We start from the raw sequence: 15,279 nt of genomic DNA, 5'->3' as shown, positions 1-15,279 counted from the left end.
GAGTTGCTTTAAATCACTTGGGCTGTGAAGCTTCTCATGTAGAAATAAATAAACACTGAAGAGAGAGGTAGCTCTGCTTCTTCCAAATCTCACTCTCATTTACCTGTGGTGTGTTTCTTTCTCTCGTGGAGAAAGTCCAAAATCAGCAATAGCATCAATAGTAACCAGTCAATGGAATACATCACCAGCACAGTGCTTCCTTGGGTGACGAAAGTTACGCTTGTCCCTTGATGTCTGTAAAGTATTGGTCACAGGATCCTCCCCCTTCTGCTTCTCCCATACAGTCTATACCATCCCCAGATTACTGTGCTTAGCTGGTGTTTAGAGGATAACGACTTGAAAATTAGTTTGCACATACTTAGGCCTTTTCTTGCACTTTTCTCCTAAGTGTTTTGATCTAAAGTTAGCTGAATTTGGAGATTTAAATTCAGTGACTGCTTGCATTTTAAGTAAAACAACAGAGTGCAGGAGGTTTATTGGGAAAGAGGGTGAAAGAGGGAAAAGCCGTGTTGGAGTGAGTAGACAGACAGACATTTTGTTAGAAAATACTGCTTCATTGATGGGATAAATTAATTAGGGCAATACTGTTGAGGTCTGAGAATACTCCAAAAATGTTACATTGGGTAGGCATCTACATTAAAGCACGAATTTGGCCATTTTCAGATTATTTTACAGAGTCACAGTGGCTCTGGTATAGCCCAAGCAGAATACTTTGTGTGAACAGATATTTTACCATTTCTGAGAAGAGGATTTAGTCAGATAGAGTCCAGTATTTTTTCCAGAAATTTAATAATGCCCACCATGTGTATTAGAACATGCTACTATATTTTGAGTTACTGAGGGCTGATTTTTAAAATGTCTGTTACAACTTAAACACTATGTTATTGTAAGAGCCAGCCATGATAAGCTAAATATGAACAGATCAGCCAAAGGAAGTTCTTTACTTCCAACCATTATCACCTGCCAGAGTAGGACTCAGCCATCAATAAATTTAATAGAGGCCTGAGTCTCAGTAGTTGACCCTGAAGCAATACCTGGCTGCAGGAAGAACCACAGACTGAGATTACCTGAGCACCACCCAAGAACAGACCATCCAAAGGAAATGCCTAAGGTTCCAACTGCTGTAGATAGAATCACCTGCCAGCACACTCACCAGAACACTTCTAGACAAATGTCAGTCAATCAGGGGCCCTAAAACCTCACCCCACCTTTACTACTATAAAAACCCAACTCTGACTGAGTTGGGGGCTCTCTGTTTATTCCAATACATTGGACATGAGGAGAGACTGAGTTTGCAAACTTGCATAAAATAAAGGCTCTTTGCTTTTACATATGAGACTCAGTCTCCTTGTTGGCTTTTGGGCGACTTCACGGATTTGGGCAAAGCAGTTACATGTTACAGCCATGCTCACCAGCTTTGAGCTATGGACTCAAGAGAAAAGTGTCCTATTTAGTCTAGTGATGCTACTTCTTTCTATGGCAGTTATTAACCACCTGGCATCATGCACTAGGTGTTTACCAGCCCCAACATGCTTTCTGGGAGGGCAGCACAGTACTCTAGTTAGGTATACCAGCTTGACATTCAGAGGTACTGATAGTAAGTTCTGATTCAGATATTTTAAAAATACCGCTTCATTGACTGGGGTAATCATGAACCTGCGATGTCAGATTCCCCTCTGTATGCTGTGAATATATTTTATTACCATTGGTTAATAAAGAAGGTGCTTCAGCCTATGGAGGGGCAGAATATAGCCAGGTACATAGAGAGAGTAGATGGAGTCAGAGAGATGCCATCGGAGGCAGATGCCATGTCCTTATCAGTAAGCCACAGTCTCGTGCTGCTACACAGAATAATAGCAATGGGCTAATTTAAGATGTAAGAGTTAGTTAATAAGAAGCCTGAGCTAATAGGCCAAACAGTGTTGTAACTAATATAGTGTCTGTGTGGTTATTGCCTGAGCAGTTGGGAAACGAGCGAGCAGTCTTCCTTTACAGCCCTGTTCAGGTTCTTTATCTCAAAAGTTGTGAACATTAAATAAGATGTGAATTGCACAGACACACGAAGTATTTAGCGCAATGCCCATCATGTAGAAAATATAGGAAAGTGATAGTTTCTGTGCATCGCATTATTTTTTATTGCCAGGTTTTTTATTGTCTGAACTAGCTAGCTATAACAATATTTTAGTCAAGAAATGAACAGATTTGTTTGGTTTGGAAATAAGCATGTTTCTCTGTTTTATGGGCTTTAGTTCACCAATGGGAAACCTCAGTTTCTGGTAGGAAGTGTGTGGGTCCCTGAGACACAGCAGCTCAGGGCTAAGGAGATAAGGGTAGAGGTGCACCCCAGAACACATGTGTGCTCCCACTCTGTAACTCTCCCTCTGGCGGAAAAAAGGCGACCCTGTTACATTCTATTCTTGTTGGAGAAACTGAGGCACCTTATGACGCTGAGTTATTTTGAAGTCTCTTTTCTAATGGGCTGGAGGCAAATTTGTGAGGAGTCATCTGTTTCTGTCATTCCTGGACTTCCCTCCCCCTGAGGCTCCATCCCCTTCTCTTACCCAGTGAATTTCCCCTATTTTGAATGACAGATTAACTGAAAATAATTTAAAAAGCTGTCTGTTTTGGATACATTTGTGCTTTAGGAACCTTGAATTATGTGTTTTGGAGTGACTGTTTCAGTCACCATCTTAGCTCCAAAATTCCCAGTAGAGCAAAGAATGGTGATCCCGGGAGCCATCCTAGAACCCTGTACACACAGTTGCTTTCAGGGAGAAATCACTGTGCCAAGGAGTCAGGGGATCTTTTCTAGCACTTTCCAAAGTCTGGTCATGGGACGTTAGCTGTACTTTACTGTGCTTACACACTAACGGAACGAACAAGTGTCCTCATTGAGAAGATTCTCCAAATTTTAGTTCCAATCTCTCTCCAATTCTTAGCTTCCCAGGTTAAATAAAAGTGGTTGAACTTCTGGAAAGGGTGGTGTCTGATGGTAGTCTTTCCTCTTGGTGAGCATCTCCCCCTGGTAGCTTCTCCATTGGTAGCGTCTCACCCCAGGTAGCATCCCACCCCAGGTAGCATCCCGCCCCAGGTAGCATCTCCCCCTGGTGAGCATCTCCCCCCTGGTAGCATCTCCCCTGGTGGCATCTCCCCCTGGTAGCATCTCCCTCCCCCTGGTAGCATCTCCCCTGGTAGCATCTCCCCCTGGTAGCATCTCCCCCTGGTAGCATCTCCCCCTGGTAGCATCTCCCCCTGGTAGCATCTCCCCTGGTAGCATCTCCCCCTGGTAGCATCTCCCCCTGGTAGCATCTCCCCCTGGTAGCATCTCCCCTGGTAGCATCTCCCCCTGGTAGTATCTCCCCTGGTAGCATCTCCCCCTGGTAGCATCTCCCCCTGGTAGTATCTCCCCTGGTAGCATCTCCCCCTGGTAGCATCTCCCCTGGTAGTATCTCCCCCTCCAGTAGCATCTCCCCCTCCAGTAGCATCTCCTCCTGGTAGCATCTCCTCCTAGTAGCATCCCCCTCCAGTAGCATCTCCCCCTGGTAGCATCTCCCCCTGGTAGCATCCCCCCCCTTGTAGCATCTCCCCCTGGTGTGCACCCCCCCTTGCACTTTTCATGAAGCATTCTCAATATGTCTGTGACTCTGAATATTCTGTATAGAACACTGCTCTCTAGTCATTGAGTAAAGTGAGGCCGGAGTAACTCGCTCACTCTCCCATGGCAACCCAGGGGACTATTGATTGTAAAAAGATTAGAAGGCTGGTCCTATGGCTGCACAATCTGATCAATTACAGTTAATTGAATAGGTTGCATGTCTTTCTTCCCTAACAGACACTACCTAGCACCCAAACAGAATGCTGAGTCTTCTGATTCTTACTGTATCCTTAGCACATAGTTCAGTCTGATACACATCCTAATTTAATATTCATATTAGAACTTATTAACACCGATCTGAGATTCATTACAGGGACAGGCACGCTTTGTTGGGCCCTGCTGTCCTGGCTCCCCATGTGAGGCCGTCCCTGCTGTCCTGGCTCCCCATGTGAGGCCATCTGCGAATGAATCAGTGTGTGGTTCCATACTTACACTGAGAATACGTGGTGGCAGTTCCACTGACACTGAACCTGTTGAGGTGGAGCCTGTGCGTGACCACATTCTTCTGGGGTTGGAACAGGACAATGTGTACCTTGGGGGCAAACAAACAGCCCAAGACCACAAAACCGCTCAGGCTGACGGAGATGCACATTGTTGTCGTCTGCACCTGTAAGAAAGGTTGACTCCATCAATGTCCATCTATAAATCCCATCATGAAGTCAACTGAAGAGAACACTGAGACAAGTCCAAGTTAGAAAAGGAGAATTGTTCATTAACTCTGTTCTTGTCATAGCTAAGTTTATGTGCTAATTATATAGGATCTTCTGTGTTTGGAGTATTCATGAAAACATTGTTTAGGATTTCAAAGCAAACATCATTTGTGTGGGTTGCTTCTGACTGCTTGCCAAGGCTTCACATGGATTTCCTGATTTTCTTTACATTTGTATAGTGATATTTATGCGGAGCTGGTGATGTCAGAATCGTAAATAGCAAAACATAAACATTCAGTGATGAGAGTACTAGATCGCAGGCGGTTATCATCAATGAACATGGCTCATTCAAAGTTCACTTGTCCAGTTCCTTCAATATGTCACATGATTAAAAGTTGGTGTTTAATATACAGCTCCCTGTTTTCTTTTACACCACCAGTTCCTATGGCCCTGACTTTATCTTCAGACTCACAGCAGCATTTGATATCAGTAATCATTTCCTAATTTTGACTTCCAAGACATATCCCTCTCTAGAATGGGTGTTTGCTCCTGGTATAAATGACCTCTTCTATCTAAACTTTAAGGTCTGGAGTGTCTTAGACCTCAGGTTTTTGATATCTCCCCTTCATCATTAAGTTTTCATGACTTAGATACCTGCTATATTGTTTATATCCAGATATTTACTAGTGTAGACCTATCCTGTATGATTTCATATTTACATACTCAACTGCCACAATCACACATTATGCTGAGTATTTAGAAAGAATGAAGGAAGTTTCTATCACACACTATGCTGGGTAGTTAGTAGAAAAGAAGGAAGTTCATATCACTCAAGCTTGACCTCCTTTCCTAATTGTTTCAGTCTGAGTAACAGCATATGTTTAAAAAAACTTGGGAGTCATCTTTGCTTTTTCCACTGTCCTTAAACTCACTCTTCCAATCCATGAACACGTTCTGTCGGAGATAATCCTGTGTAGATCTCGTGTTTCTACTTAGCTTGTAAGCAAAGGCTCTAACTACCTCTGTTCTGAGCTTGCTGCTCATGCATATTCACATAAAGAGCTCTAGACGATGGAGTCTACTCCTAGTGCAGCGGGCATTGTTCCTCTGTGTGAAAAGTGAGAATCGGAAACTCTGGTGAATGTCCAATCTGGCTATGGCTGTTATTGCTGTTGGCGTCAATCACAGTCTTTTCTGGAGGTTTCGTTTTGTCTTTTTTTTTTTTTTTTTTTTTTGGTTTTTTCGAGACAAGGTTTCTCTGTAGCTTTGGAGCCTGTCCTGGAACTCCCTTTGTAGACCAGGCTGGCCTCGAACTCACAGAGATCCGCCTGCCTCTGCCTCCCGAGTGCTGGGATTAAAGGCGTGCGCCACCACCGCCCGGCTTTGTCTTTTTTTTTGTCAGCAGCAATGATGCTGGTGTGGTAACTGGGTATGTAATACGTAGAGTAAAATCTCAGACACTGTGGTCTTTGACAGTTTGGGCAGCAAGGACGCAGTTCTAACTCAGATAGGCTTTTTAAGGAAGGAAGTACAAGGGTCTCAAGGGCCAAAGAAACTCCATAAAAATCAATAACACATATGTTGGCACAATTGTGTGGTCAGTCTGACATACTCAAATGGGACTCTACTCATTGCCTGTTAAGTGGAGGATCTGTAGGGAGATTGAATGCTGGGTTATAGAGAAAGGGTTGAAAGAGAGCAGCTAGCACGGCGCTCTAATTATTTCTGAATCTTTCTGGGATGGGGGAGGGTGCATTTCTTTACAGCAGGAGTCAAGTCCATGTGATACTAACAGTTTAATATTGAATTTGTTCTGATTGGGCAGAAAGTTCTATTTCTTTGAACACAGAAGTTGTGAAGGTTTGAACCTCACTAATCAGGAGAAGAGACACCTTCAGGAAAGGCAAAAGTGAATGGTCATTTGAGCTTGTCCTATGTCCTTGAGAAGCTGAGCATACAGGACATATGGTTCCACGTGTACAGGGCACATGGTTCTTGTGGGTCCAGGGCCCTTGGTACTTGTGGGTCCAGGGCCCTTGGTGCTTGTGGGTACAGGGTCCTTGGTACTTGTGGGTCCAGGGCCCTTGATGCTTGTGGGTCCAGGGCCCTTGGTGCTTGTGGGTACAGGGTCCTTGGTACTTGTGGGTCCAGGGCCCTTGGTACTTGTGGGTGCAGGGTCCTTGGTACTTGTGGGTACAGGGTCCTTGGTGCTTGTGGGTCCAGGGCCCTTGGTACTTGTGGGTCCAGGGCCCTTGGTACTTGTGGGTACAGGGTCCTTGGTACTTGTGGGTATAGGGCCGTTGGTACTTGTTACAGAAGGAAAGTCACAGTGGGCTCTCTCAAGGTTTATCACTTTAAAGGTAACTTTTCAAAAGGATAAAAGTTTCAGTTTTGCAGTGGAATTTGGATGTGTAAAGGAGCTTTTGTCTACATGACTACATTTCCCCAGGGCGGAAAAACTCGAGGATATCCACAGACGAGGCACTTATTGGCATTTGTACTCTTACCTGGGTTGGACTTATTCTTTCTTCTTTTGTCTTTCGTTTATTTTTTATTTTAAAAAATTATCTATTTATTATTCTTTGTCAGTTTAATCCATGTACATGATAAGTATTTGGTTTTCCTCTGGTGTGTTCCTTGTCTTGTTTGCCCTTGCTCTTCGACGGAATCTTTAAACAAGTGTCTTCCTAGTTTCACATCCTTTTTGGGTGTGAGCCACTTAGTTTAGACAGAGTAGCCTGCTTAGACTATTTACTAGAATAGGAACAACTTTGCAGTGGTTGCACCACCGAAGAAAGCAACAAGTCGTCTTCCGGCAACCATTAGCTGTCAGTAGTCCCTCAGGGGGTGGAGCCTCATGAGGTTCTCTCCCACACAGGAAGAAAGAGTGATAGACCCAGCCTGGTGCAGGTCAGCTGTGCAGACAACCCCAGCTGCAGTGAGTTTGTGGGTGCTCTTGTTGGATCATGTCCACAAGACAGTGCTTTCCAGCTGTATTCCTCACAGTCTGAATCTTAAATATACTCTTCTTCCCTCCCACAGTGTTGGCTGAGCCATGTGTGTGTGTGTGTGTGTGTGTGGTGTGTGGTGTGGTATAGATGTCCTATTTAGACCCCAGCACTCCACACAGTTGCTTATTCTCTCCACTCTGCCCAGTTGTGAGTCTCTGTATCAACTACCACCTACTGAAAAAAAGCAGGGTCTCTGATGAGGTCTGAGAGTTACATTAATCCATGGGTTTTAAGAATTGTTCAGAGGGTAGGCTGACACTATTTTTTTTTTTTTTTTTTGATTTTCGAGACAGGGTTTCTCCATAGCTTTTTGGTTCCTGTCCTAGAACTAGCTCTTGTAGACCAGGCTGGTCTCGAACTCACAGAGATCCGCCTGCCTCTGCCTCCCGAGTGCTGGGATTAAAGGCCTGCGCCACCACCGCCCGGCTTCAGCCATGCCTTCTTAGCCAGGTTTTCAGTTCCAGTTGTGAGTTCCCTCTTGTGGGGTGGGCCTCTGAATAGAAGTATCCTATATGGGAGATAATGCTCCTCGAACCTATAGGTTATTAAACCGAAATCTGAGTGACAGATGTGGGATGATTATCTCCCTCTGAGATGCCAGTCGGGGAAGTCTCAGAAATGACAATCAAGCTATTGATACTGCTCTGGCTGTCCACCAGAACTTGATAAGACCCTATTGCTAAAGACAGGGCATAGAGTAAGCAAGCTAGAAGTGCCCTAGACGCTACATTCCTCCTGGCTAGTTTTCACTATTCCTGAAGCTGCTCTGCCGGCTGCAGGGAGAGAGACGTTACCAACAGTCTTACTCAGCTGTGAAGCCAGAAAGCTACAATACTCTCTTTTTCTTTCTTTAATGCGGGGCATCACCATGAAGGATAGATTCCCTAGACCACACTCTCATCCTGCCTCAGCCTCCCTGGTGTTAGGATTACAGCCATGTACCACCATGTCTGACCAATTTGAACATACAGGTGCCCCCCTCCCCAAATCAGACCTTAGGTTGAGCTGCAAGTGGCTTCTTATTGCCATAGGGCTGCACCACCCCTCCACAGTGCCTGCTTTCTGCACGCTCTCCGTCATGACTTTAGCTGCTTTAGGAGAAACACACTGAAGGTGAGGGACAAGTTCTCTCCATCCTTCAGGGTGGTCAAAGTCTGCCTGCACCAGACACTGGAGAACTCAAGAGGGGGAGACATTCTAATTTGTACGTCATGCTGACCAAAATCATCCTCTTACCTAGTGTTTTCACTGGGGAGGTAGGGCTGGGACAAAGGTAATACACATATTTTAGATGCAAATTGGAGGGGATGTTGATAACTCAGTAATTAAGAGAAATTACATTATAACGCTATATTTTTAAAATTTTATATATATATATATATATATGTATGTATGTATGTATGGTATGAGTGTTCTGGCTACACGTATGCCTCCATGCCCAAAGAGGGCATCAGATCCCATTACAGATGGTAGTGGGCTACCATGTGGCTGCTGGGAATTGAACTCAGGACCTCTGGAAGAGCAGTAAGTGCTCTTAACCACTGAACAATCAATCTCTCTGGTCCTTATTGCTTTATTTTTAAAATCAGAAATAGTGCTAATATTTGTGATGAGCACAAGAATTAAGCTGGAATGGGCTCATTAACAATGCTGTGCTTCGGTATATTCAGTCAAGTTAGGAAAGGTGGGCTTGTCTCAATCATGGCAAAGTCGGGTGACCCTGAGTCCAGTTTGCATTGCGTTCTAGAAAGTGGAACCTGGGGGTCCTACATAGATGTTGACCCTACTTTCTGCCGTGATTTGAAAAAGTCCTTTGCATCTGAACCAGTAGTTACATGTGCTCTGCCTTGTCCCTGGCACTATGGCAGGTTACTGTGTCCACTTCTAACCCTCTCAAATATTAACACTTGGATGCAGCTCCCACAGCCTCTGTCCTACCAAGCAAGCTAACCACTCTCCTTGCTTTCGCCTTTGTAGTATGAGACCATAATTTCAGTCACCAAAAAATCTTCCAATGGTTTCCTTTTCTAAAGAAAATAAAATTTATATTCTTTTCTACATTCTACAAAGTCCTACATGTTTTAGTTCCCAGCCAACCTGTTAGATCAAATAACTCTTTCGTTTATGTATTAAACTGTAGCTGTCCATGCCTTTCTACCCTAAGAGAGTGCTGGTGTTGGCGGTTTCTTCTGGCTGGCTTGTAGAATTTGGGGGCTTGGTTGCTTCTCATTCTACAGTAAGTTGCCGGAGCTCCTTCCGCTTTTTCAGCCAATAGCCGCTGAGATACCAGCCCATTGGGGCGTGGTGTCTCTCTCTTTAAAAAAGCAGCGTGTTCTCTCTCTCTCTCTGTCTCTCTCTGTGTCTCTCTGTCTCTCTGTCTGTCTCTGTCTCTGTCTCTGTCTCTGTCTCTGTCTCTCTCTCTCTCTCTCTCTCTCTCCCTCTCTCTCTCCCTGCTCTTCTTCCAGTGATTAGGCGCCCTTCCTGATTGCGCAGAGGGCTGTTGTCTGGGATGGTGATCTGTAAGTTTTTCCCCCTTAAATAAATAACCATTCTATTAATCATTGTTCCAAACTGGTGTGGGATTGTTTGTGACTTATGCCTTCAACAGTAGACATTGTGCAATGGGCACCAACAAAATTGGCTGACAGTTCTTTCAAAATAATTGATGATTTGTTATATATGCTTAAATTTCAAGATTATCAACCTGGCAATATTTGGATTTTATTGTATTTGAACTTTATTGGAATTCCAGGGTCACATCTGCAGTCCCCACCTTGTCTTTTCACAGTTAGCCTGTTCATATTTACTGTTGACTTCTGCAGTGCGGTGAAATTTCTGGTATCTCCAGCGATTCTATCTAGTTAGTACTCTATCGTATTGCTATCATACAAGGGGCAAACTCAAGTTTTGGTGCATGAGAAACAAGTGCTAACTTCTCTAATAAGATCAAAATTTTGGTAACATTTTCTGCTTTACTTTAAAGCAGCTTTTTTGAGGATGAGAAGTTGAAACTCAACCTGGTTATCATCCCACTGGTTCCTGATACTCTAAACCAGGTTCACTAATGACAATACAGTAACAATATTAAAAAGTCAGTTGTCCAACCGGGCAGTGGTGGTGCACACCTTTAATCCCAGCACTTGGGAGGGAGAGGTGGGCAGAACTCTGTGAGTTTGAGGCCAGCCTGGTCTACAAGAGTTAGTTCCAGGACAGATTCCAAAGATACAAGAAAACCCTGTCTTAAAAAGCAAAAAAAAAAAAAAAAAAAAAAAAAAGAAAAAAGAAAAAGCAGTTGTCCATGCTGATCTATGGGGTGAGTATATATATAAGGACAACAGCTAGGGATAGGGGCTTTAAAAAATATTAGTAATACTTCTCTGTTTTATTCTGAAATTCTGAATGTTCAAACTCTTTTGTGGTTCACATATTTTGCCTTTAATTTTGCTTATCAAATTGTGATACTACCTCTTTTAAAGATTTTTAAAAATTTAAAATGAATAAATAAATGCTTAAATATCTTAGCATTAAGAAAAACCTGACAAGTACTCTGACATTGAACTTAAGTTCCCTTTTGTACTGATTATTACTGTATGCAGTCCATAGTTTCATGCATATAGTTGAGAATAATTTGAACTAGAGACAGTAGCCTTTGTCAGGCTCTTGGTTTTTTTCTTCCTTTAAAAAATCATTTTAATTGGTAGAAATTACATATATATGCATATATATATATCTTAAAGCAAATGATATATGTATTTTAAAGCTTAGTGAATTAATTTTCACATATCATATTAATATTAATAATGGTGCTGAAATATAACATATTTCATAAATATAACATAACATGTGTTGAAATATAAAAGCATTATAGAATGATATATTAATAAGCACATGTTGCCGCTTACCTGCTTGTGTGGAGAACAAATAAAATATACCTTTTTATACCCTCAAGAATGCAATCTATTTCTATTAATAATACATACCATGACGTGCCATAAAACACCTTGAAGGTGTTTGCTTGCTTGTTTGTTTTTTCCCTGTCTGAGGTTTGGGATTTGCTGTGTCTTCCTTCTGAGATGTGATTTCCTAGATTTGGGGCGATGTTGTAATTACTGGTAAACAGAAGATTTGGGAATGCTTTTTTACTACTTCATTTTGTAAAATCATGGTACGACAAGGAAACAGGCCTGTGAAAAACTAATTTATGATGACTTAGAAAATAGAATAAAAACCAATGGTGAGAAGAGGGAGTAAATCTCATGACTCACTGAAGACACTAGAATTAGAATTACTAAAGCAAAATTAACTTATCAATGGCTCAACAACTCGTGAAATTATGATGGGATGATGACATCTGAGCCACAAGCAATGGTAATTATATGGCAGTCCATAAATTTGAACTCTATAAATAACGACTTAACTAGGTTACACATACATGTGTAATAAAGGTTTTAGCAGTTCAACGGTACATAGACACTCATAATTATACACGGTATATTTGTATACATAACTAAAGGCTTATAAAATGCACAACAGACTGTATTTTAATCAATCACAGGGAAGTTCTAAAGCATGAATAAAAGTTTTAGATCTTTGTTCTGATCTTGGCTTAATGTTACAGTGATACTTTAGTTTATACATGCATCTATTATAGACATACTCTTGCGTCTAATTTCAAGTATTCTCATTAGGGTTTTAGTGATTAAGTATCATTCTCTTGTCAATTGCCTTTTAAATTTAATTAAGACACTTTTATGTGTATGTATTACGTTTTATTCCTCACTAGATTATAAACTACTTGAATGACCCTCCAGTTATATCTATCTTTCCCTTTGTGCCTGGCACAGTGCTCTGAGCAAATTAAGCACTAATTAAGTGTCTTAAAGCATAGATAATTAATTTTCTCATCTCATATTGAAGTTAATCATGGCATTTGTAATTATTTGATTCTTTCTTGAGATGAAATAAAAGGAATCTATCCTAACTTCTACCCAGCAAAGCATTGCTACGTTAAAAGAACAAAGGAAAGAAGAAAGGCAAATTAAGGAAAAGATAGAAGCAGTTAAAGACTTACTCTGTAGTCGCTCGATGTCACATAAAATATAGGAAGGAAGGCCAACCAGATGATGCAGGTGGTGTACATGGTGAAGCCTATGAACTTGGCTTCATTGAAGTTTTCAGGACATTTCCTTGTTTTGAAGGCATAGACAGTGCATAGGATCACCAGGACCACATCGTAGGTCAGAGAGATCAGCATGCTGGAATCTTTGACATTGCATTTTAGGATGACTGTTTCCCGCTTCTCTGGAAGGGTGTATCTTCTGGTGCCTGGGGTCTCCAGGATAAGCCACACAGACACCATCACAATCTGCACCAGGATCAAACCCAGGCAGATAAAAACCTGAGAACTGGGACTGATGAATTTTGGCCTCTGGGCGCCATTCTTGACACCATCGAAGATGCGTGCAATGCAGTTTGTTTTGGTCAGCAGAGCCGAATAACAGATGGCAAAGGAGGTCCCAAGCCCAAGCCGGCGCAATGCGCAGATAACAGGTGACGGTTTAGCAATGAAGAAGAATGTCATGCCATAGGACAGGCTCACTCCAAACAACAGGATGTAGCAGAGTTCTCGGCCTGATGCTTTGACCAAGGGTGTGTTGTTGTGCTTGATAAACACAGTTATAACTATGCAAGTGCACATGAAACCCAGGCAGGCAATGGTGACTGGGCCTATCGCCCAGGCGTCTTCCCACTTGATGTAATCCTCTGGAAGATTGTAGCATCCAGAGAGGTCAGCCGTTGGCCACTGGCCAGGCCCACAATCCATACAGGTGAACTCATCGATTAGGTATTCATAGGGCTCGCAAGGGATGCAGATCCAGCAGCAGACGTCCCCTGGCTGCATGTTCTTCATTTCATTGGGGGCACAGGGGTCGCTGCACTGGGAAGTGGGGATTGAGTTTCGGGACCAGTGGATAGAGTCCACATCTAGAGATAAAGTTTCTGCCCAGTGGCCAACCTTCAAGTACGAATATTTTCCACCCACGTGCTGGAAGTTGAACACATTGTATCTTCCCATCCCGTCTCCGAAGGTGTCAAACTTCACAATGCTGTCTGCGCCTTTATTCGGGTTGAACGGAGCTTTGATACATAGAATGAAGACAAGAAAGGAACACTTGTTTAGGTGTCTCCCATGTCATTAGTCAATTCCTTTTGCCATACACTCAGCAGAACTGAAGGAGCAGGGACTAGCGATACCCAGGCTGACACATTTTATTACTTACCGTCGAAAGCCACACATCAAAAGCTTCCAGAGTGCTTAAGCATTCACAAGGTTACTCACTTAGGATTGCCGCGTGTCTAATGGGTGCCAAGTACCAGTGATAATAATGAATGTCACACAGCGCCCCTTCACAGGAGCAGGCGACGTTGTTCTCTGTGATGGGAAGTGTTATTTGCTTGAAATCTTTGTAACGGGAATCGGGCAGAACTTCATGTCTCGTTTCATACTTGTATAAACAACCACTAAATTTTTTACTATCTTACTTATATTTGTGACAATATAAAATTAATAGCAAAAATTCTCTCCTTGAAATGAGATCGCAATATAAATATATAATACATGCATTTAAACATTTCTGATGATTAGCATAGGAAAAAATTAAAATATATTTGTAGTCATTCTGAAGTTCTTGGCATACAGTCTTTTTGCATAGCCTAGGCTAGCTTTAAATTCACAGCAGTTCTTTTACCTCAGCATCTTGAATGCTGGGGTTACAAAGATGTGCTGTCCACTTGGTTAGCTATCTTATGCACACAACAGTATGCAGGGCGTTTGCAGGTGAGCTTTACTGCCAGTGTAGAGGGTGGGATGCTCTCAAACAGTGAGATATTCTCTATCCTGTCCCTTGGCTACGTCTTTGGGAAGTCCTGGAGAGCAGCTGGTCTGAACACCCGAACTTCTTCCTTCTCAATTGTCGCTGACCATGTGTCTAAACTTCTAAAATAAGTTTCTACACAATTTATTCTTCTTACATCTTGTCTTGCATTTATTAAACATCTCGGAAATATTATACTGGAGAGCTCCATGGAGATTATGAACTGAGAAGGGAAGCTTTTTCTCTTTTAAGAGTTTTTAATTTTAGTTAAAATATAGTTACATTATTTCCTCTTTCCCTTTCCCCCCTCTAACCGCTCCCATGTCTTCTCCCTCCAGTCTTTCCCGTGTTCGTCTCCTACTTACTATGAAATCATGGCCCCCACTTCTCTGGCTATTGTTATATACTCTCTGTCTCTCTCTGTCTCTGTCTCTATCTCTGTCTCTGTCTGTCTGTCTGTCTGTCTCTCTCTCTCTCACACACACGTACACGCACACACACACACACAAATATGTAACTACAACCTGCATTGCTTGTATGTAAAGAATTCAGGGCTGACCACTTGGCATTGAATACCTGATTCTGGGACTCATCCCTGAAAACACTAATTCTATCTTTCTCAGCAGTCAGTCACTAGTTCCCTGTAGCTCTTTGTCTGCGGGTGAGGCCCAGTAAAATCTCCTCATTTCATATTAGTTTGTCTCATTGCTGCTGTCATTGTTAGGTCTTGTTTTGGTAACCACATTGGTGTGGTATCATGAATGTAGTTTCCATGTCATCTGTAGGAGACATGCATGACCTCTGATCTTCTGACTCTTATAGGCTTTCTGCTCACTCTTCTGTAATAGTCCCTGGGCCTTATGTGTGAAGACATTGCACTGAAGAGGGAGTTTTTACTCAGCTTACAGCTTCTCATCTAGCCTGCTTGCCTCTCCTACATATGTGTGCTGTCTTGTAGTAATTACTTTGCAATTGTCTTCAAGATGCAGCTGAAGATTAAATTTTCATTCGGGACCAGGCTCAGTAAGTGACTATGTGCCATTTATTTTTATTCCACACTGGCTGGTCTGTTGTGTATTTTCCATTTC

At 42.5% G+C, this 15,279-nt stretch overlaps 1 protein-coding gene across 1 annotated transcript in view; it reads right to left on the bottom strand.

Moving 5' to 3' along the window:
* The window catches only part of Grm3 (glutamate metabotropic receptor 3), a 218,454-nt gene that overhangs the window by 10,243 nt on the left and 192,932 nt on the right, over positions 1–15,279 (bottom strand). The window contains exons 4-5 of the mRNA XM_057758303.1: positions 12,388–13,454; positions 4,088–4,262 (exon numbers count right to left, since the gene is read on the bottom strand). Of these exons, the coding sequence (XP_057614286.1) occupies positions 4,088–4,262; positions 12,388–13,454 (1,242 nt within the window). The remainder of the gene's footprint in view (positions 1–4,087; positions 4,263–12,387; positions 13,455–15,279) is intronic.

This window comes from Chionomys nivalis, chromosome 26 (genome assembly GCF_950005125.1).
Source record: "Chionomys nivalis chromosome 26, mChiNiv1.1, whole genome shotgun sequence".
In the NCBI taxonomy this organism is placed as follows: domain Eukaryota; kingdom Metazoa; phylum Chordata; class Mammalia; order Rodentia; family Cricetidae; genus Chionomys; species Chionomys nivalis.
This window is presented reverse-complemented; position numbering and strand designations above follow the sequence as displayed.